Source organism: Ostrinia furnacalis, unplaced genomic scaffold (genome assembly GCF_004193835.3).
Source record: "Ostrinia furnacalis isolate ACB-3 unplaced genomic scaffold, ASM419383v2 OfSCF1416, whole genome shotgun sequence".
Taxonomy (NCBI): Eukaryota; Metazoa; Arthropoda; class Insecta; order Lepidoptera; family Crambidae; genus Ostrinia; species Ostrinia furnacalis.
Window position 1 is genome coordinate 483988 of NW_021131655.1, and position 12948 is coordinate 496935.

General features: G+C 40.9%; 1 protein-coding gene across 1 annotated transcript; it reads right to left on the reverse strand.

Moving 5' to 3' along the window:
- Positions 1-512: 512 nt before the first annotated feature.
- Positions 513-12239, reverse strand: LOC114352673 (armadillo-like helical domain-containing protein 3). Its single transcript, XM_028304349.1, has 13 exons — positions 11741-12239; positions 11499-11659; positions 11059-11226; positions 10851-10962; positions 10513-10680; positions 9973-10114; positions 7192-7271; positions 6844-6976; positions 6684-6768; positions 5899-6131; positions 4930-5056; positions 3856-4010; positions 513-765 (listed from the first exon to the last, which is right to left on the reverse strand). The coding sequence occupies exons 1-13, from the start codon at positions 12007-12009 to the stop codon at positions 547-549; spliced, it is 2052 nt and encodes a 683-aa protein (XP_028160150.1). The 5' UTR covers positions 12010-12239; the 3' UTR covers positions 513-546.
- Between the last annotated feature and the right edge of the window lie 709 nt (positions 12240-12948).

Here is a 12948-nt window from a genome sequence, read left to right on the forward strand (position 1 = left end):
GGCACACCAGCTAGCGACCGTTCGTTCGTTTCAGCCGAAAGACGTCCGAAGCGACCGTATTGCGACTATATCGACGCGCGACAAAATCGCTACAAAAAGTTGCCATGTATGAGGGGTCTTATGCCCGTAACACAACAGGAATTTTGTTTTCATATGGGTCACTTAAAAATTAGGGATTGATGGTGAAAACGGGCATTAGACACTAAAGGGCAGCTGACGTCCCCTGCCTCCCTGGGAACGCGAATGCTGTATTAAAGGTTCAGCCAAACCAACGCGATCAGCCGGCGTGCAGGGATGGCGATCAAATGCATTGATCGCCATAGCTGCACACCGGGGCTTATTCCACTATTCCCCGTTAACACCAATTGGAGCTTATAATGGGGAATAATGAACTAAAAAGTTCATTAATCCCCGTTATATTAGGATTTTATTTTGAACGTAATGGGGAATATGGGGATTAATGAACTTTTTAGGGAATAGTGGAATAAGCCCACGCCGGCTGATCGCGTGTGATCGCGTTGGTTTGGCTGAACCTTAAGTAGAGGCTCACGCGATAGCGGAGTAATGCGAGACGGCGTCAGCGGCGGCGGAGTGCAAATGTCGCGCGGCGGCGTCGCGGCGCGCGGCGGCGGCGGCGAGCGCGGCGCTCACGAGCCGAGCGAGTAACGCTCGGTGCGCTCGCTCCGAATAACGCTCGTAGGATTCCAAACCTTCTTGCAGTTTTAGGATGAGGCTGTCGTAGTTCTTCCTGACGACGTCTAAGATCTGTAATTAAATACTTTTTAATTTTTTTCCCCTCGTGGTCCAAAATAGTCCAAATCACTTTTTAAGTCGAAGTATTCGTACACGATTTACAGTTGGGTCACAAAAATGACATCGAATTCAGTCATTTTGTCAAAGAAGAGAAATTATCTCGTCCAATAGAATAGAAGATAGACCCTTAGTGCCTTTTCACACGTTCCGGTTGCCGGATAACCTGCGCCGGCTACCCGGCGTCAAATGAGCTTTCACACGCTCCGGTTGATCGACTAGAGAGCCGACAAGAGTACAGTCTCGTTCATTTCATACTTTCAAAGATGGACCGTGAACAAATAATTGCAATGTGGCTTTTATATCCTAGACTGCATCCCACTTAACATCAGGTGCGATTGTGATCAAATACCTGCCTTGTTATGCATAAAAAAAAAAACAAAAAAAAATATCGAAGACGAAAATATCTGCGCCGGAAAGAAATATCAAGAAATTATTGGGTTCATACAATTAATATGAAAAGAGAAGCATTAGGTGCATTCTATACATTATTCTCAGATCTACGAGCACATGAAGACAGGTTTTTCAAGTACAACTACTTTTGATGAATTACATAACCGTTTGAAGAACTCTTTGCAACGTCAGGATACAAAAATGAGAAACTGCAACTCTCGCAGACTGTACCTGGACGACTGACCGGCCGGCGCGTGTGAAAGCTAGTTGCGTGTTCCATACACCACTGTCAGTTCGGCCGCCGGCTAACCGGTGCCCGGCGACCGGACGTACAGTGGTGGATCCGGCGCGCACCCGGCGACCGCCTGCCGGATTAATTTACGCCGGAACATGTGAAAGCTCCGTACCATGCCCATACACTTCACCACCGGGTACCCGGCGCCGGATAGCCAGCAACCGGAACGTGTGAAAAGGCACTTATGAAAAGAGAAGCATTAGGTGCATTCTATACATTATTCTCAGATCTACGAGCACATGAAGACAGGTTTTTCAAGTACAACTACTTTTGATGAATTACATAACCGTTTGAAGAACTCTTTGCAACGTCAGGATACAAAAATGAGAAACTGCAACTCTCGCAGACTGTACCTGGACGACTGACCGGCCGGCGCGTGTGAAAGCTAGTTGCGTGTTCCATACACCACTGTCAGTTCGGCCGCCGGCTAACCGGTGCCCGGCGACCGGACGTACAGTGGTGGATCCGGCGCGCACACGGCTACCGCCTGCCGGATTAATTTACGCCGGAACATGTGAAAGCTCCGTACCATGCCCATACACTTCACCACCGGGTACCCGGCGCCGGATAGCCAGCAACCGGAACGTGTGAAAAGGCACTTAGGCAGCTAAATAAAGCGACTGAGAGAAAGAAGCCGGTTTGCTCCTCAGTCAGAACAAATGAACAGAATCTGTTCAAAAAATTAACAAAATATCAGGCTATTATGTCTATAGTCTGGTCCGGGAGCACGTAGAATTTTGTCCAATGACCCCAAGCTACCCATCCTTATCGCTCGCGCGATATGATGTTGCTGTCGCGACTGTGCGACGGGCGCCCGCAGTGAGTGTGCGAGCGCGACAGCAACATCATTACGCGCGAGCGATAAGGATGGGTAGCTTGGGGTCATTGGACAAAATTTGCATAGTTTTCCGTTAAATTACCCTGTCACAAATATGTAATGTGCACAGTTGCGCGCGGACCGGCGTAGCGAGCGCACACACTCGGCATACGTACTTGTGCGCCTCAACGTCACCTATTGTGCAACTACCCTCCCTTTTACGATATTGTGATAATGGACGAAAATAGTGAAGAGGATAATATATCTAATATGAGTGCTCATAGTGATGCCATAATAGAAGAATGCGAGAGAGAACTTCAAGGAATGTTGGAATGGGATAACATGGAAACCGAGAAGAGTTGTACGAGCAATAAAAGAGAAAAAATAATTGAGAAAAGAGTACGAGATGATAGTGAGTGTAATGATAATGAAGATGAAGATGACTTTATAACAGTGACAAGAAGGAAGCCAAAACGATTCTTACGAAGCAACTCTGATAACCAACAAAACAAAGCAAGTACCAATAATATGACAGAGACAGGGCAAGAAATCGAAGTATGTATGACGTCATTAGAAGCATTACCTAAACAGATGGCCCTAGCTAAGTTGATGAAAGCCGAGAAAATAGAAAATATACTTCGGATTAAATATAAAAGTCCGTACAAAGTCCTCATACAAGTGGAAAACAAAAATCAGGCTGAAAAAATATTAAAATGCTCTAAATTCTTTGAGTTGGGGTATAGATGTCAGATGGCTTTGGAATCAAACTTGTCTTATGAATGCGATATCATCTCCATAAATCGCCTTAAGAGACTAAACCACGATGGTAAATGGATCAATAGTGAAACCATAAGACTTTGTTTTAACAACCCTACGTTACCCTCATATACAGGGTGGAAACGATAAGTGATCTCACTCGATTATTTCTAAACTATACAAGATATCCAATAAATGGTTACTGATCCTGAAAGTGCTTCACGAGCTCTATCCAACGGTATGAATAATAGTTTACAAAATAAACTGGATCTATCTGAAAATTCAATGTTTCCAGTCTCCATACATTTAGTAAAACCACAGTTTATTAAAAACTATACAAGATATCCATAAACTGGTTATCTACTGATCCTGNAGAATTTTGTCCAATGACCCCAAGCTACCCATCCTTATCGCTCGCGCGATATGATGTTGCTGTCGCGACTGTGCGACGGGCGCCCGCAGTGAGTGTGCGAGCGCGACAGCAACATCATTACGCGCGAGCGATAAGGATGGGTAGCTTGGGGTCATTGGACAAAATTCTACGTGCTCCCGGACCAGACTATAGTGCCCATAACAAGCTTTGCTTAGTTTGAGACTAGAAGCGTAGTGTAAAATGTCCAAGGATATTATTATTTATTTAATATGACCATTCTGTCCTATTTCATTCACTAATGAAGCCAATTTAGAAGATAAAAAAAACAGTGACCATTACCCATCTTTACCTGACAGTTTTCCCCATTCAGGGGAAGATGGGAAATGGCCAACGGAGCTAAACATCTCATACCTGGTCCTCGGTGGGCGTGGACAGGTTCTGCGAGGCGAGCCAGGCCTCGATCTTGGGCGAGAAGTGCTGGATGATGGCGCGCACGTTGACCAGGCAGTTGGCCAGCCGCAGCGCCTCCGCCTTGTATTCGCCGTCGCCCGTCGAGTACCGCAGCGCTGCGTACGAGAAAAATCTGAGATGAGTAAAGCTAAAACGCTTCTTTCCACTCCTTCTCATCGTACTGGTTTTCTTTCCAACTCTTTTCCATTCGTCTTTGGAATGGTCTCCCTGAAAACGTCAGGCAGGCTCCCAGCAAGTCCACCTTTAAACATGTGCGCAAACATTTTCTCGCTAGTGTTTCATCTTCATGATTTCTGTTCAACCTCCATTTTTCTTCTCTTTTTTTTTCTCCCTTTGTCATCCATCCTATTACAATATTATGTATCTATTTATATATGTTATTTACGTAATTATTTTATGTAAATTCATATCAATTTTATACCGCCTACTTTATTCTCAGTTTGGCCCTAAGGTTGACTGGAGGAAAATGCATTAAGTTCGCCTTATGTACACTGTTCTATGTGCATGTAAGTTTGAAATAAATAAAAATAAATAAATAAAACCGCTGTAAAAGTATAATAAAGGCATACGGGACTATTCACACCTCCCGTTCCCACCGCTGCAACTCTTCTGTAGCCAGGATCTACAGCTTGGCCGCCAATAAAAACCCAACCAGTGAAGGTCAAGTTTGTCCCGTAATAATAAAGAAGGTAAATAAATAGGGACATGGTAAATAAATCGAGATGTACAGAAAATGAGCCAATATCGCCATGTAGTATAAGAATAGAATAGGACCAGACTCGTCTCGCCAGTTTGCCAAATCCTCTACTACACTGAAGGGGGTTGAGTTCCAGCAGTAGTTAATGATGATAAGCTAATACCGCAGCTAGATTTTTTTTTCAAGAATTATGTAATTTCCAAGAAATATAAAAATTATAGCATTATCAGACAGGCCCTATGCGAATTACTATTGCAAGTCACATAAATGAAGATTTTTCTGTTATTTACAGTAGGATGAAACATTTTTATACATACCCATGTAAAACAGATTATCGAAGACTTGATGCATCCTAATTAATTCATAGTACAGCTGATCGTAGGACGCCGGCGTTGGTAGGAACGTATCCCCGAATGTTATGAAGAGATTGAAGATATTCACAACCTGGAAAAAATCAAGACATTTCATGAATATCATCAGTTTTTATGAAACTGTAATATTGAGTTTTCAAACAGTATGACTGTATGAGCGTGATTTAGCATTTTAGATAAAGTTGAAGTGGTCTGCAACATCCACCATTATGATCTCTGAGACAACGTATGTGCAGTCGTCTTAGGGTTATTTAATTTTGGTCTGACGAATACTCGCGATACTTTTGGTTGATCTGAGTCTGACGCAAAGTTTGGGAAACACTCACTGCTGCTGTTTAAGCAGCTTCTGGTAGCTCAGTGGTGGCGTTGTTCAGTGTGCACTGACCTGTTGCGCCATGACAAAGATGTTGTAGCGCCGAAGCAGCGTGGCATGATAGGATAATGTTACTAAGTTGCGTGAGATTATTATGGTCCACCCCGACGACCCCAAGCCCTCGACGCTTCTCGCTGTCACCGCGCCCCAAGTAGGCTTTAGACCCGCGTTATCTGTCATACAATTTAGGGAACACTGACCTGCTGCGCCATGACGAAGATGTTGTGTCGCCGCAGCAGCGTGCTCTCGTTGGTGACGAGGAACTTGAGCAGCGCGATGAGCGCGGCCCACAGCGGGCGCCAGTCGCGCGCCAGGCGCACGCGGCAGCGCTCCTGGTGGCTCAGTGGTGGCGTCGCTCAGGGAACACTGACCTGCTGCGCCATGACGAAGATGTTGTGTCGCCGCAGCAGCGTGCTCTCGTTGGTGACGAGGAACTTGAGCAGCGCGATGAGCGCGGCCCACAGCGGGCGCCAGTCGCGCGCCAGGCGCACGCGGCAGCGCTCCTGGTGGCTCAGTGGTGGCGTCGCTCAGGGAACACTGACCTGCTGCGCCATGACGAAGATGTTGTGTCGCCGCAGCAGCGTGCTCTCGTTGGTGACGAGGAACTTGAGCAGCGCGATGAGCGCGGCCCACAGCGGGCGCCAGTCGCGCGCCAGGCGCACGCGGCATCGCTTCTGGTAGCTCAGCAGCCGCAGAAGCACGCCTACGCACAGCTGGTATAGCTCGCCGGGGAACTTCTTCAGCAGGTGGCACATTATGAATTCTACCAGCAGGTCTGCGTGCGGAATAAAGGGTTACTGCATGGTAGTCAAGCATATGGGCGTAGATTCGTTCGTTCGTTTCAGCCGAAAGACGTCCACTGCTGGACAAAGGCCTCCCCCAAAGATTTCTACAAATACCGGTCCTACGCCGCTCGCATCCAGGCACCTCCCGCGACCTTCACCAGATCGTCGGTCCACCTAATGGGAGGATTGCCCACGCTACGTCTTCCGGCTCGTGGTCACCACTCAAGAACTTTCCTGCCCCAGCGGCCATCAGCTCTACGAGCTATGTACCCCGCCCGCGCCCACGTGGCGTATGGGCGTAGATACCCATCTCATAGCTAGAAGGGGCCAGTAGGCGCGGAAGTAGCCCTTTAAAAAAGGTGATCACATCATAGAACGCTTATGACCGTGATGTAAAAATGTGACAAGGCTGATTGGGTGTACCTACTCCTACACCTTAGTAGCACGAGGAACATGCGCACATCATACGACTAATAACGAATTCGTGCTTCAAATTAAAATAACAAATCTAGATTCTTAAAAATTGTTTTTTTTTAACTTACCAATTAATGTTGAAGCTAATGGCTGTGAGGGTGGTTCCTCAGGGACTATTTTTCTATGACGCATTGGAAGTCTGTACAGTTGAACCTGATAACCAAATAAATTTTGTGCTAAGTATATTAATGCTGCAGTTATTTGACAATCCTTTTAAAAATATTTTACCTTAAAAGTTAGATTTTGGTCATGCATTATTGAGTTGGCGAACTGTTCCTCCACTATACAGGTGAGTGTAATGAAGCATAAACTGCATTTGTTTATGCTGGCTTCAGTCCTCGTGTCTGCCATTACTATTGAACTGAAAAAGTATGTTTAATTAAGCATAGATCTAGAGACGACTCCCATGATTAAAAAATTCGCATTATAAACTTTAACCGCCCTTTAAAAGGCTTATTCCACTATTCCCCGTTGACAATCCCTGAACAAAAAGTTCACTAATCCCCGTCGACGGGGATTGTCAATGGGGAATAGTGGAATAAGCCAACTTTAAGTTACCACAAATTACAAACTTACCAATATTGGAAAAATGTAACAAGAAGATTGGTAGGCTGTTCATTGTCCAGAGCTTGTATTTGCGCCAAGTTTGGTGGGCTCTAGAAGGTGGAAAAGAAATAAAGTCAGACATTCATGTCAGGGAAGTTAATAAAAAGTGTTGGTTGTCGCGCTGGTCGATATCCTATCCACGAATGTTGAAATCTCCTGCAAAGTTTTGCGGGTCATCCCTTCTACTGCACGGCTACCTAAGTAAACTCCGACAAACTTTACTTCGACATTACGTTTTCTATTTGTTATGATATCGGATGTTTTATTGGTTTTAAATTTAACCGACAAATAAACAATGAACATTCTTTATTACATGTAAGTATACATACTTATTCCTATTTACAAATAAATATTAACTGCTGAAATAACTGTACCCCTTTCCAGTAATTAATTCCAAATTCCTAAATCATGTTAATTACGACAGTCATGAGGTTCCGTGGTCTTTTAACAAATAAAACTTTAAAAGTATTCCGAGTTGATTAATGTTTCGAGATAAAATGTCACTTAAGTTATTAACAATGTTTATTATAAGAATATGCACAAAACTCATAAAACTCATAAAAAACTCATAAAACTCATTTATTTCTGTAAATAGGCTTAAAAAAAGCACTTTTACACGTCCCAGTATTAACCCTACCACTGCTTCAGGACAATAAATGGGCCAGTGCTGAGAAGAAGCAGCGCAAGAAACTCAGTCACTATTGTCAGCCTCTTTTTCAAAGGTTTACATGCTTTAAAATGTACAAAGTTATAAATATTTATGCGAGCTAGGCAGTAAAGTATCCCAAACATTTTTATCTTTTAAATAATCATCGACTTTATAGTAGCCCTTTTTCATTAAGGTACTTTTAATATGTGCTTTGAATTTATGAATGGGTAGTTCTACAACAGTTTGTGGTAATTTATTAAAGAATTTAATACATTTTCCCATAAATGAATTACCAATCTTATGCAATCTGAAATTTGGAACGGCAAGTTTATTTTTGTTTCTTGTATTAAAGTTATGCAAATCGCTCTTTTTCGTGAATTGCTCTATATTTTTGCGGATTTCGAAGATGATTTGATTTAGCAGCCAAACAAACCCTTTTAAATATTTTTGAGTAATTTTTAACATATTCTATAACATTCAGATCTTGCGTATCGGCTTTAAGACTATATAATTCATACATTTTATTTCTACTCTTGTGAATGCCGGTTGTAGCCCAGTCGTCAAATTTACATTTAACAGAATTTATTCGGATCTTTTTCTGTGGGAATGTGGTTTTGAATTCCTCACTCACAACACTGAATAGATCCTCATAAATGTGATCAACATTATTGTCATCTAATATAAGTTTATCAATACCATCACAAATATTTTTCTTAAATTTGTTAATTCGGTTAGTTGTTATTGGCCTACAAACAACATCCACTGTACTAGGGACATGATGGTGTTCAAATGTGGCCAATTGTCCACTATGATCTGAACTAAGGCAATTAATTATTGATTTACTTTGAATATTACAGTTACAAAAAATGTTATCTAAGCAAGTAGCTGATGTTGGAGTGATTCTAGTAGGCTCATTGAAAAGATTTGATAAATTAAAAGATTTAAAAATGTGCCGGACGGTATGGGGTAGCAACCCTGTGCGGACCCTGAATACCGTACGCCGACACGGCGCGATGCGGGGTGCAGCGCGAGCGGGAGAGCGAGACGAAGGGGGCGGGGAGCGCAGAAATAATAACGCTGGTTGTGGTGGTTGAGACCGGTTCCTCGGAGCAGTGGCGAGAGCTTGGTGTTGTAGCTTGTTGAGGAGAAAACGCGGAACTGACTGGGTCCGGATGGCACCCCGATATTTATTTACTTTTATTAGAGCGAGAAAACCTATTTGCCTCTCACTCTAATTTAGACCCCCCNAAAATCATTAAAATCATAAAATAAATATAATCAAACAAACGCCGACAATAGAAAGGTTTGTTACTTTTTACCACTTCTTATATCCATACAAAAAACATGTGGTCTTTAAAGGGTACTTACTCCATGATTTCCCAAAAATACAAATACTTATTATACTATAATTATTATAAACAGCTTAGATAATGTTCTATTGTACTAATTGCATTGTTAAGTAGGTATTAGTCATTGAAAAAGAGTTTGCCAAAACTGGTAATAGGTGATAAGTATATTATGATGATTGATGGATTTGTATAGATTAGATTAACAAAGGAAGGTCATTAAGTAAGTAGCACGTTTTTATACTTTAAGTACCTTTTTGGATGGTATTTTTTGTACAAGCTTAATTTTGTATCATGTTTTCCATACGGAAACAATATTGTAATAATAATACAATGAGCTTAGATAATGTTCTATTGTTTTCATTTTATGAATTTGTCAAAAGTGGTAGGTAAATGGTGATAATTATATTATGATTTGTATAGAACAAAGGAAGGTCATAAAAAGTAGCACATTTTTATATTTTGAGTCCATGTGGTATTTTTTGTTTAAGCCTTAATTTTGTACTGTTTTCTAAATGGAAATAAAAGGTGGTAAAAAATGATGATCTTTTGTACACTTTCTTAATATCTTGTTCTTGATACTTAATTACAGCCAGATACGAAAAATGTTTGTAAAACAAGTAACACAAGAAGACTGTGATTAATGATAGTCATGTTTATCTTTATGGTAATATTGATCAAGTATAATAATTGCGCGTAATATTAGCACGCATTACAATTACATAAAGTGCCACAAAGTTGATCTGTAGTGTATACCTGGTGTGGTGGTAACGTGGCAGGCGGCGACGGCGGCGCCGACGACGCGGCGGCTGAAGACGAGTGCGCGAGAGTCGTCATGAAGTTGCGGTTCAAATGCGCCGCCTCGTATAGCGCCAATAGCATGCCTTCCTCGCCGCCACTATGAAATAAATACAATTTATCGTCTTCGCTACTTTAAAAATTAGTAATCAAAATTATGAATAGAAAATCACAGAACTTAGTACACATTCATAACAAATGGATATGCTTAGAGTTAAGTGGAATAAAGGTTTGTCTGACCCTCGATAGCAATAAGTGACCCTATTATAAATTAGTTGACTAGTTCTAAGTGTGATCTACACTTAGAGCTCTAAATGAATACATAAAGACTTGTGTCTGGTGATTAGCAGCAGCAATATTCAATTGCAAATAGTGTAACATTTTATTTAAATCTGTATGAAGATTTTGTCGCCGCCGTCGGCGCCCTATTTGTCGCTGTAATCCAAACCCTTACAGTTACAGTGAAAATGTAAAGTAATGAAAACGAGGGCATTTTACCTGTTTCTCTGCCCCCTAACCACTGGCTGTGTTTCATCACTGGCTAGGAATATGCCTCCCACCATGCTGGTTAAAGAGGAGAGCCAGCCTCCGCCGCCGCCGCCTTGCAAGCCGCCGAACGCAGACATCACGAAATCATTCAATGTTGCAGTTATAACTTGGCCATACCTGATAACAATGGAAGAATAAATAAATTAACACTCAGAAATGCATAAAATAATCTAATATTAAGTAATAGTTACATTTGAACTTAATTTGTAAACAGTCCTTTTTTATCTTTTCAACAGTCAAATTAGTTTCTCCTAATATTATAATGAATATTGATAACTGATAATTACCCATTCAAAGCCAGTTCATCATCAAGAATTGATAGTTTTACTACATATGGGTTGGCAGACTCCTGTTTTTTGTAGTTCACCAAAAACATTAACAGAATCACAACATCATAGCCTGAAATTGAAAAAGAATTAAAGATAAGTACAATAATTAAACAAAGCAGTTTTCTCATAGTTAAATAAATAAATAATGAACATTATTTGTGCTCACCATGTTGTTGTCTTTCAGTCGATGTGCAAAGTAATTGGATTAATGGCTCAAATAAGGAATTTTGCATTAAATAATCAACCAAGACATTGTCATCAATGTTGTCAAGCCCAGTGGCTATTATCAGCAATAACTTCAATACCATTGATTTCAAGCTCTCAGGCACATCACCTGGAAAATGCATAAGATTTTTCATTATGAGAATATCTAAATATACACATTTTCACCCTCCTAATAGAAGTTTCAATAACAGAGTTTTGATCATACTTCCCTTTATTGTACTCCCTAAACTTACTATCAAGTTTCTCTACACCTCTCTTTAAATACCACATAATTAGGATAGAATGGGAACCCATACATTCCCTTAGTTTCCACAAATTTATCAAGATAATAATCACTTATGAAATCATTCAAACAGCAACAGAAGCAATACCATTTTATACCTGACAATATAGTACTGCAGTGTTCAAATAACTTCTGCATTTTCATATCAGCATTCTCTGTTCCTATAAGTAGGGTTTTAATGTTTACATTGGAGTCTTGACTTGCCCTTTGGTACATAGTAATGAGGAGTGCACTCAATGTTTGAAGGGCATAAACAAGCCTGCAAAAAATTTAATTGACAAATTATTTATGCAGATAGTCTAGTTTGAAAAGTGTATTCATTAACTAATTGGACATGTACCTTATATGGTGTTCTTGTCCTAGCATTTCTATACACTGTGTGACTAATAAATTAATACTATCTTTCATATTGTTGAGCTGTTCCACTGATAACTTGTGGATTTCAGCTTCAAGTTGAGGGATCTTTGGTTTGAGGAGGAAAAATTCATCCCAGAAAGTGGGGTTATCACTGGTCAGGTCTTCGCCTCTAAAAAACGACTCGTATATCTGTACCACTTTCTCCTTCAAATGTCTCTTTGATCCAGAACCACTACGCTTTCTTGTAGCCATTGTAGATTTCAGTAAAACCTGCGTGCTTCTACGTGCTTCTAAAATGTGTTATTATTTTTACGATCTCAAGATAGATTCCAGGATATCTTCTTTAAAAGTAACTCTCAGAGGATTTTCCTGCTACAAGTTAAGAAATACTTAAATATACAACCAGTTAATAAAACGTAAAACATCTAATTAAAAGCTTGATAGCATTAATTTAATTTAAAAAATAAAATACACAACTTGCGACAAGAAACAATTTTCACTTTTTTGACGCAAGACAAGACGTCGAAGCATGACACGCATGACATTATTTTTTTATATTTTATTTTACGGCTCTGGGTCACTTGACATTGGTAGATAAAAACAAATAAACTTATTGGATATTTATCGATATTTAGATAAAAGCGAATGCACATCCCTAGCAAATGAATGAGTCAGTCTTTTGTTGTTGAATGAATGAATGACTTATAAGCTCAGAGCCCCGATTACGGTAACTTTTATAGCGTCTACAATCCAGACGCGTTTCTGATTCTGCGATACGATTGGTCAAAACAACTGACGTACGCTGTTGAACGACCAATCGTATCGCAGAATCGAGAAGCGTGTCTGGATTGTTGACGTTAAAAAATACCGTAATCGGGGCTCTGTCTTGTCTATGCTCAGCTGTCAGTTTGTCAGTCACTCATTCATTCATAATTCGTTCACCTTCCTTCTTTCTTTCAATGTTCATTTTTCATTTCATTTTAGGGGTGTCCACTTTGAAAAAACATCGATGTTTTTTTCGATTCGATATATCGAAACTGTACATCGATTTCTTTCGATGTATTGGAAGAAAACATCGATNAAAACGCGGCCAGGCCCACCTACTCGCGCTCGCTCGTCAACATGGCCGACCTCGTGCTCGCTTCCTACCGCTCGCACGTCACTGCCAAGGTAACAGAACTGTCAAAGCAT

What these genes read in the sequence shown, in the direction of transcription:
- LOC114352673 (XM_028304349.1), bottom strand. Translation starts at nt 12,009, where the DNA reads ATGGCTACAAGAAAGCGTAGTGGTTCTGGATCAAAGAGACATTTGAAG. An exon ending in CTGCAGTACTATATTGTCAG is followed by an intron (nt 11,227 to 11,498) that starts GTATAAAATGGT and finishes TGCATTTTCCAG; the next exon opens with GTGATGTGCCTGAGAGCTTG. An exon ending in GTTAGGGGGCAGAGAAACAG is followed by an intron (nt 10,115 to 10,512) that starts GTAAAATGCCCT and finishes TTTATTTCATAG; the next exon opens with TGGCGGCGAGGAAGGCATGC.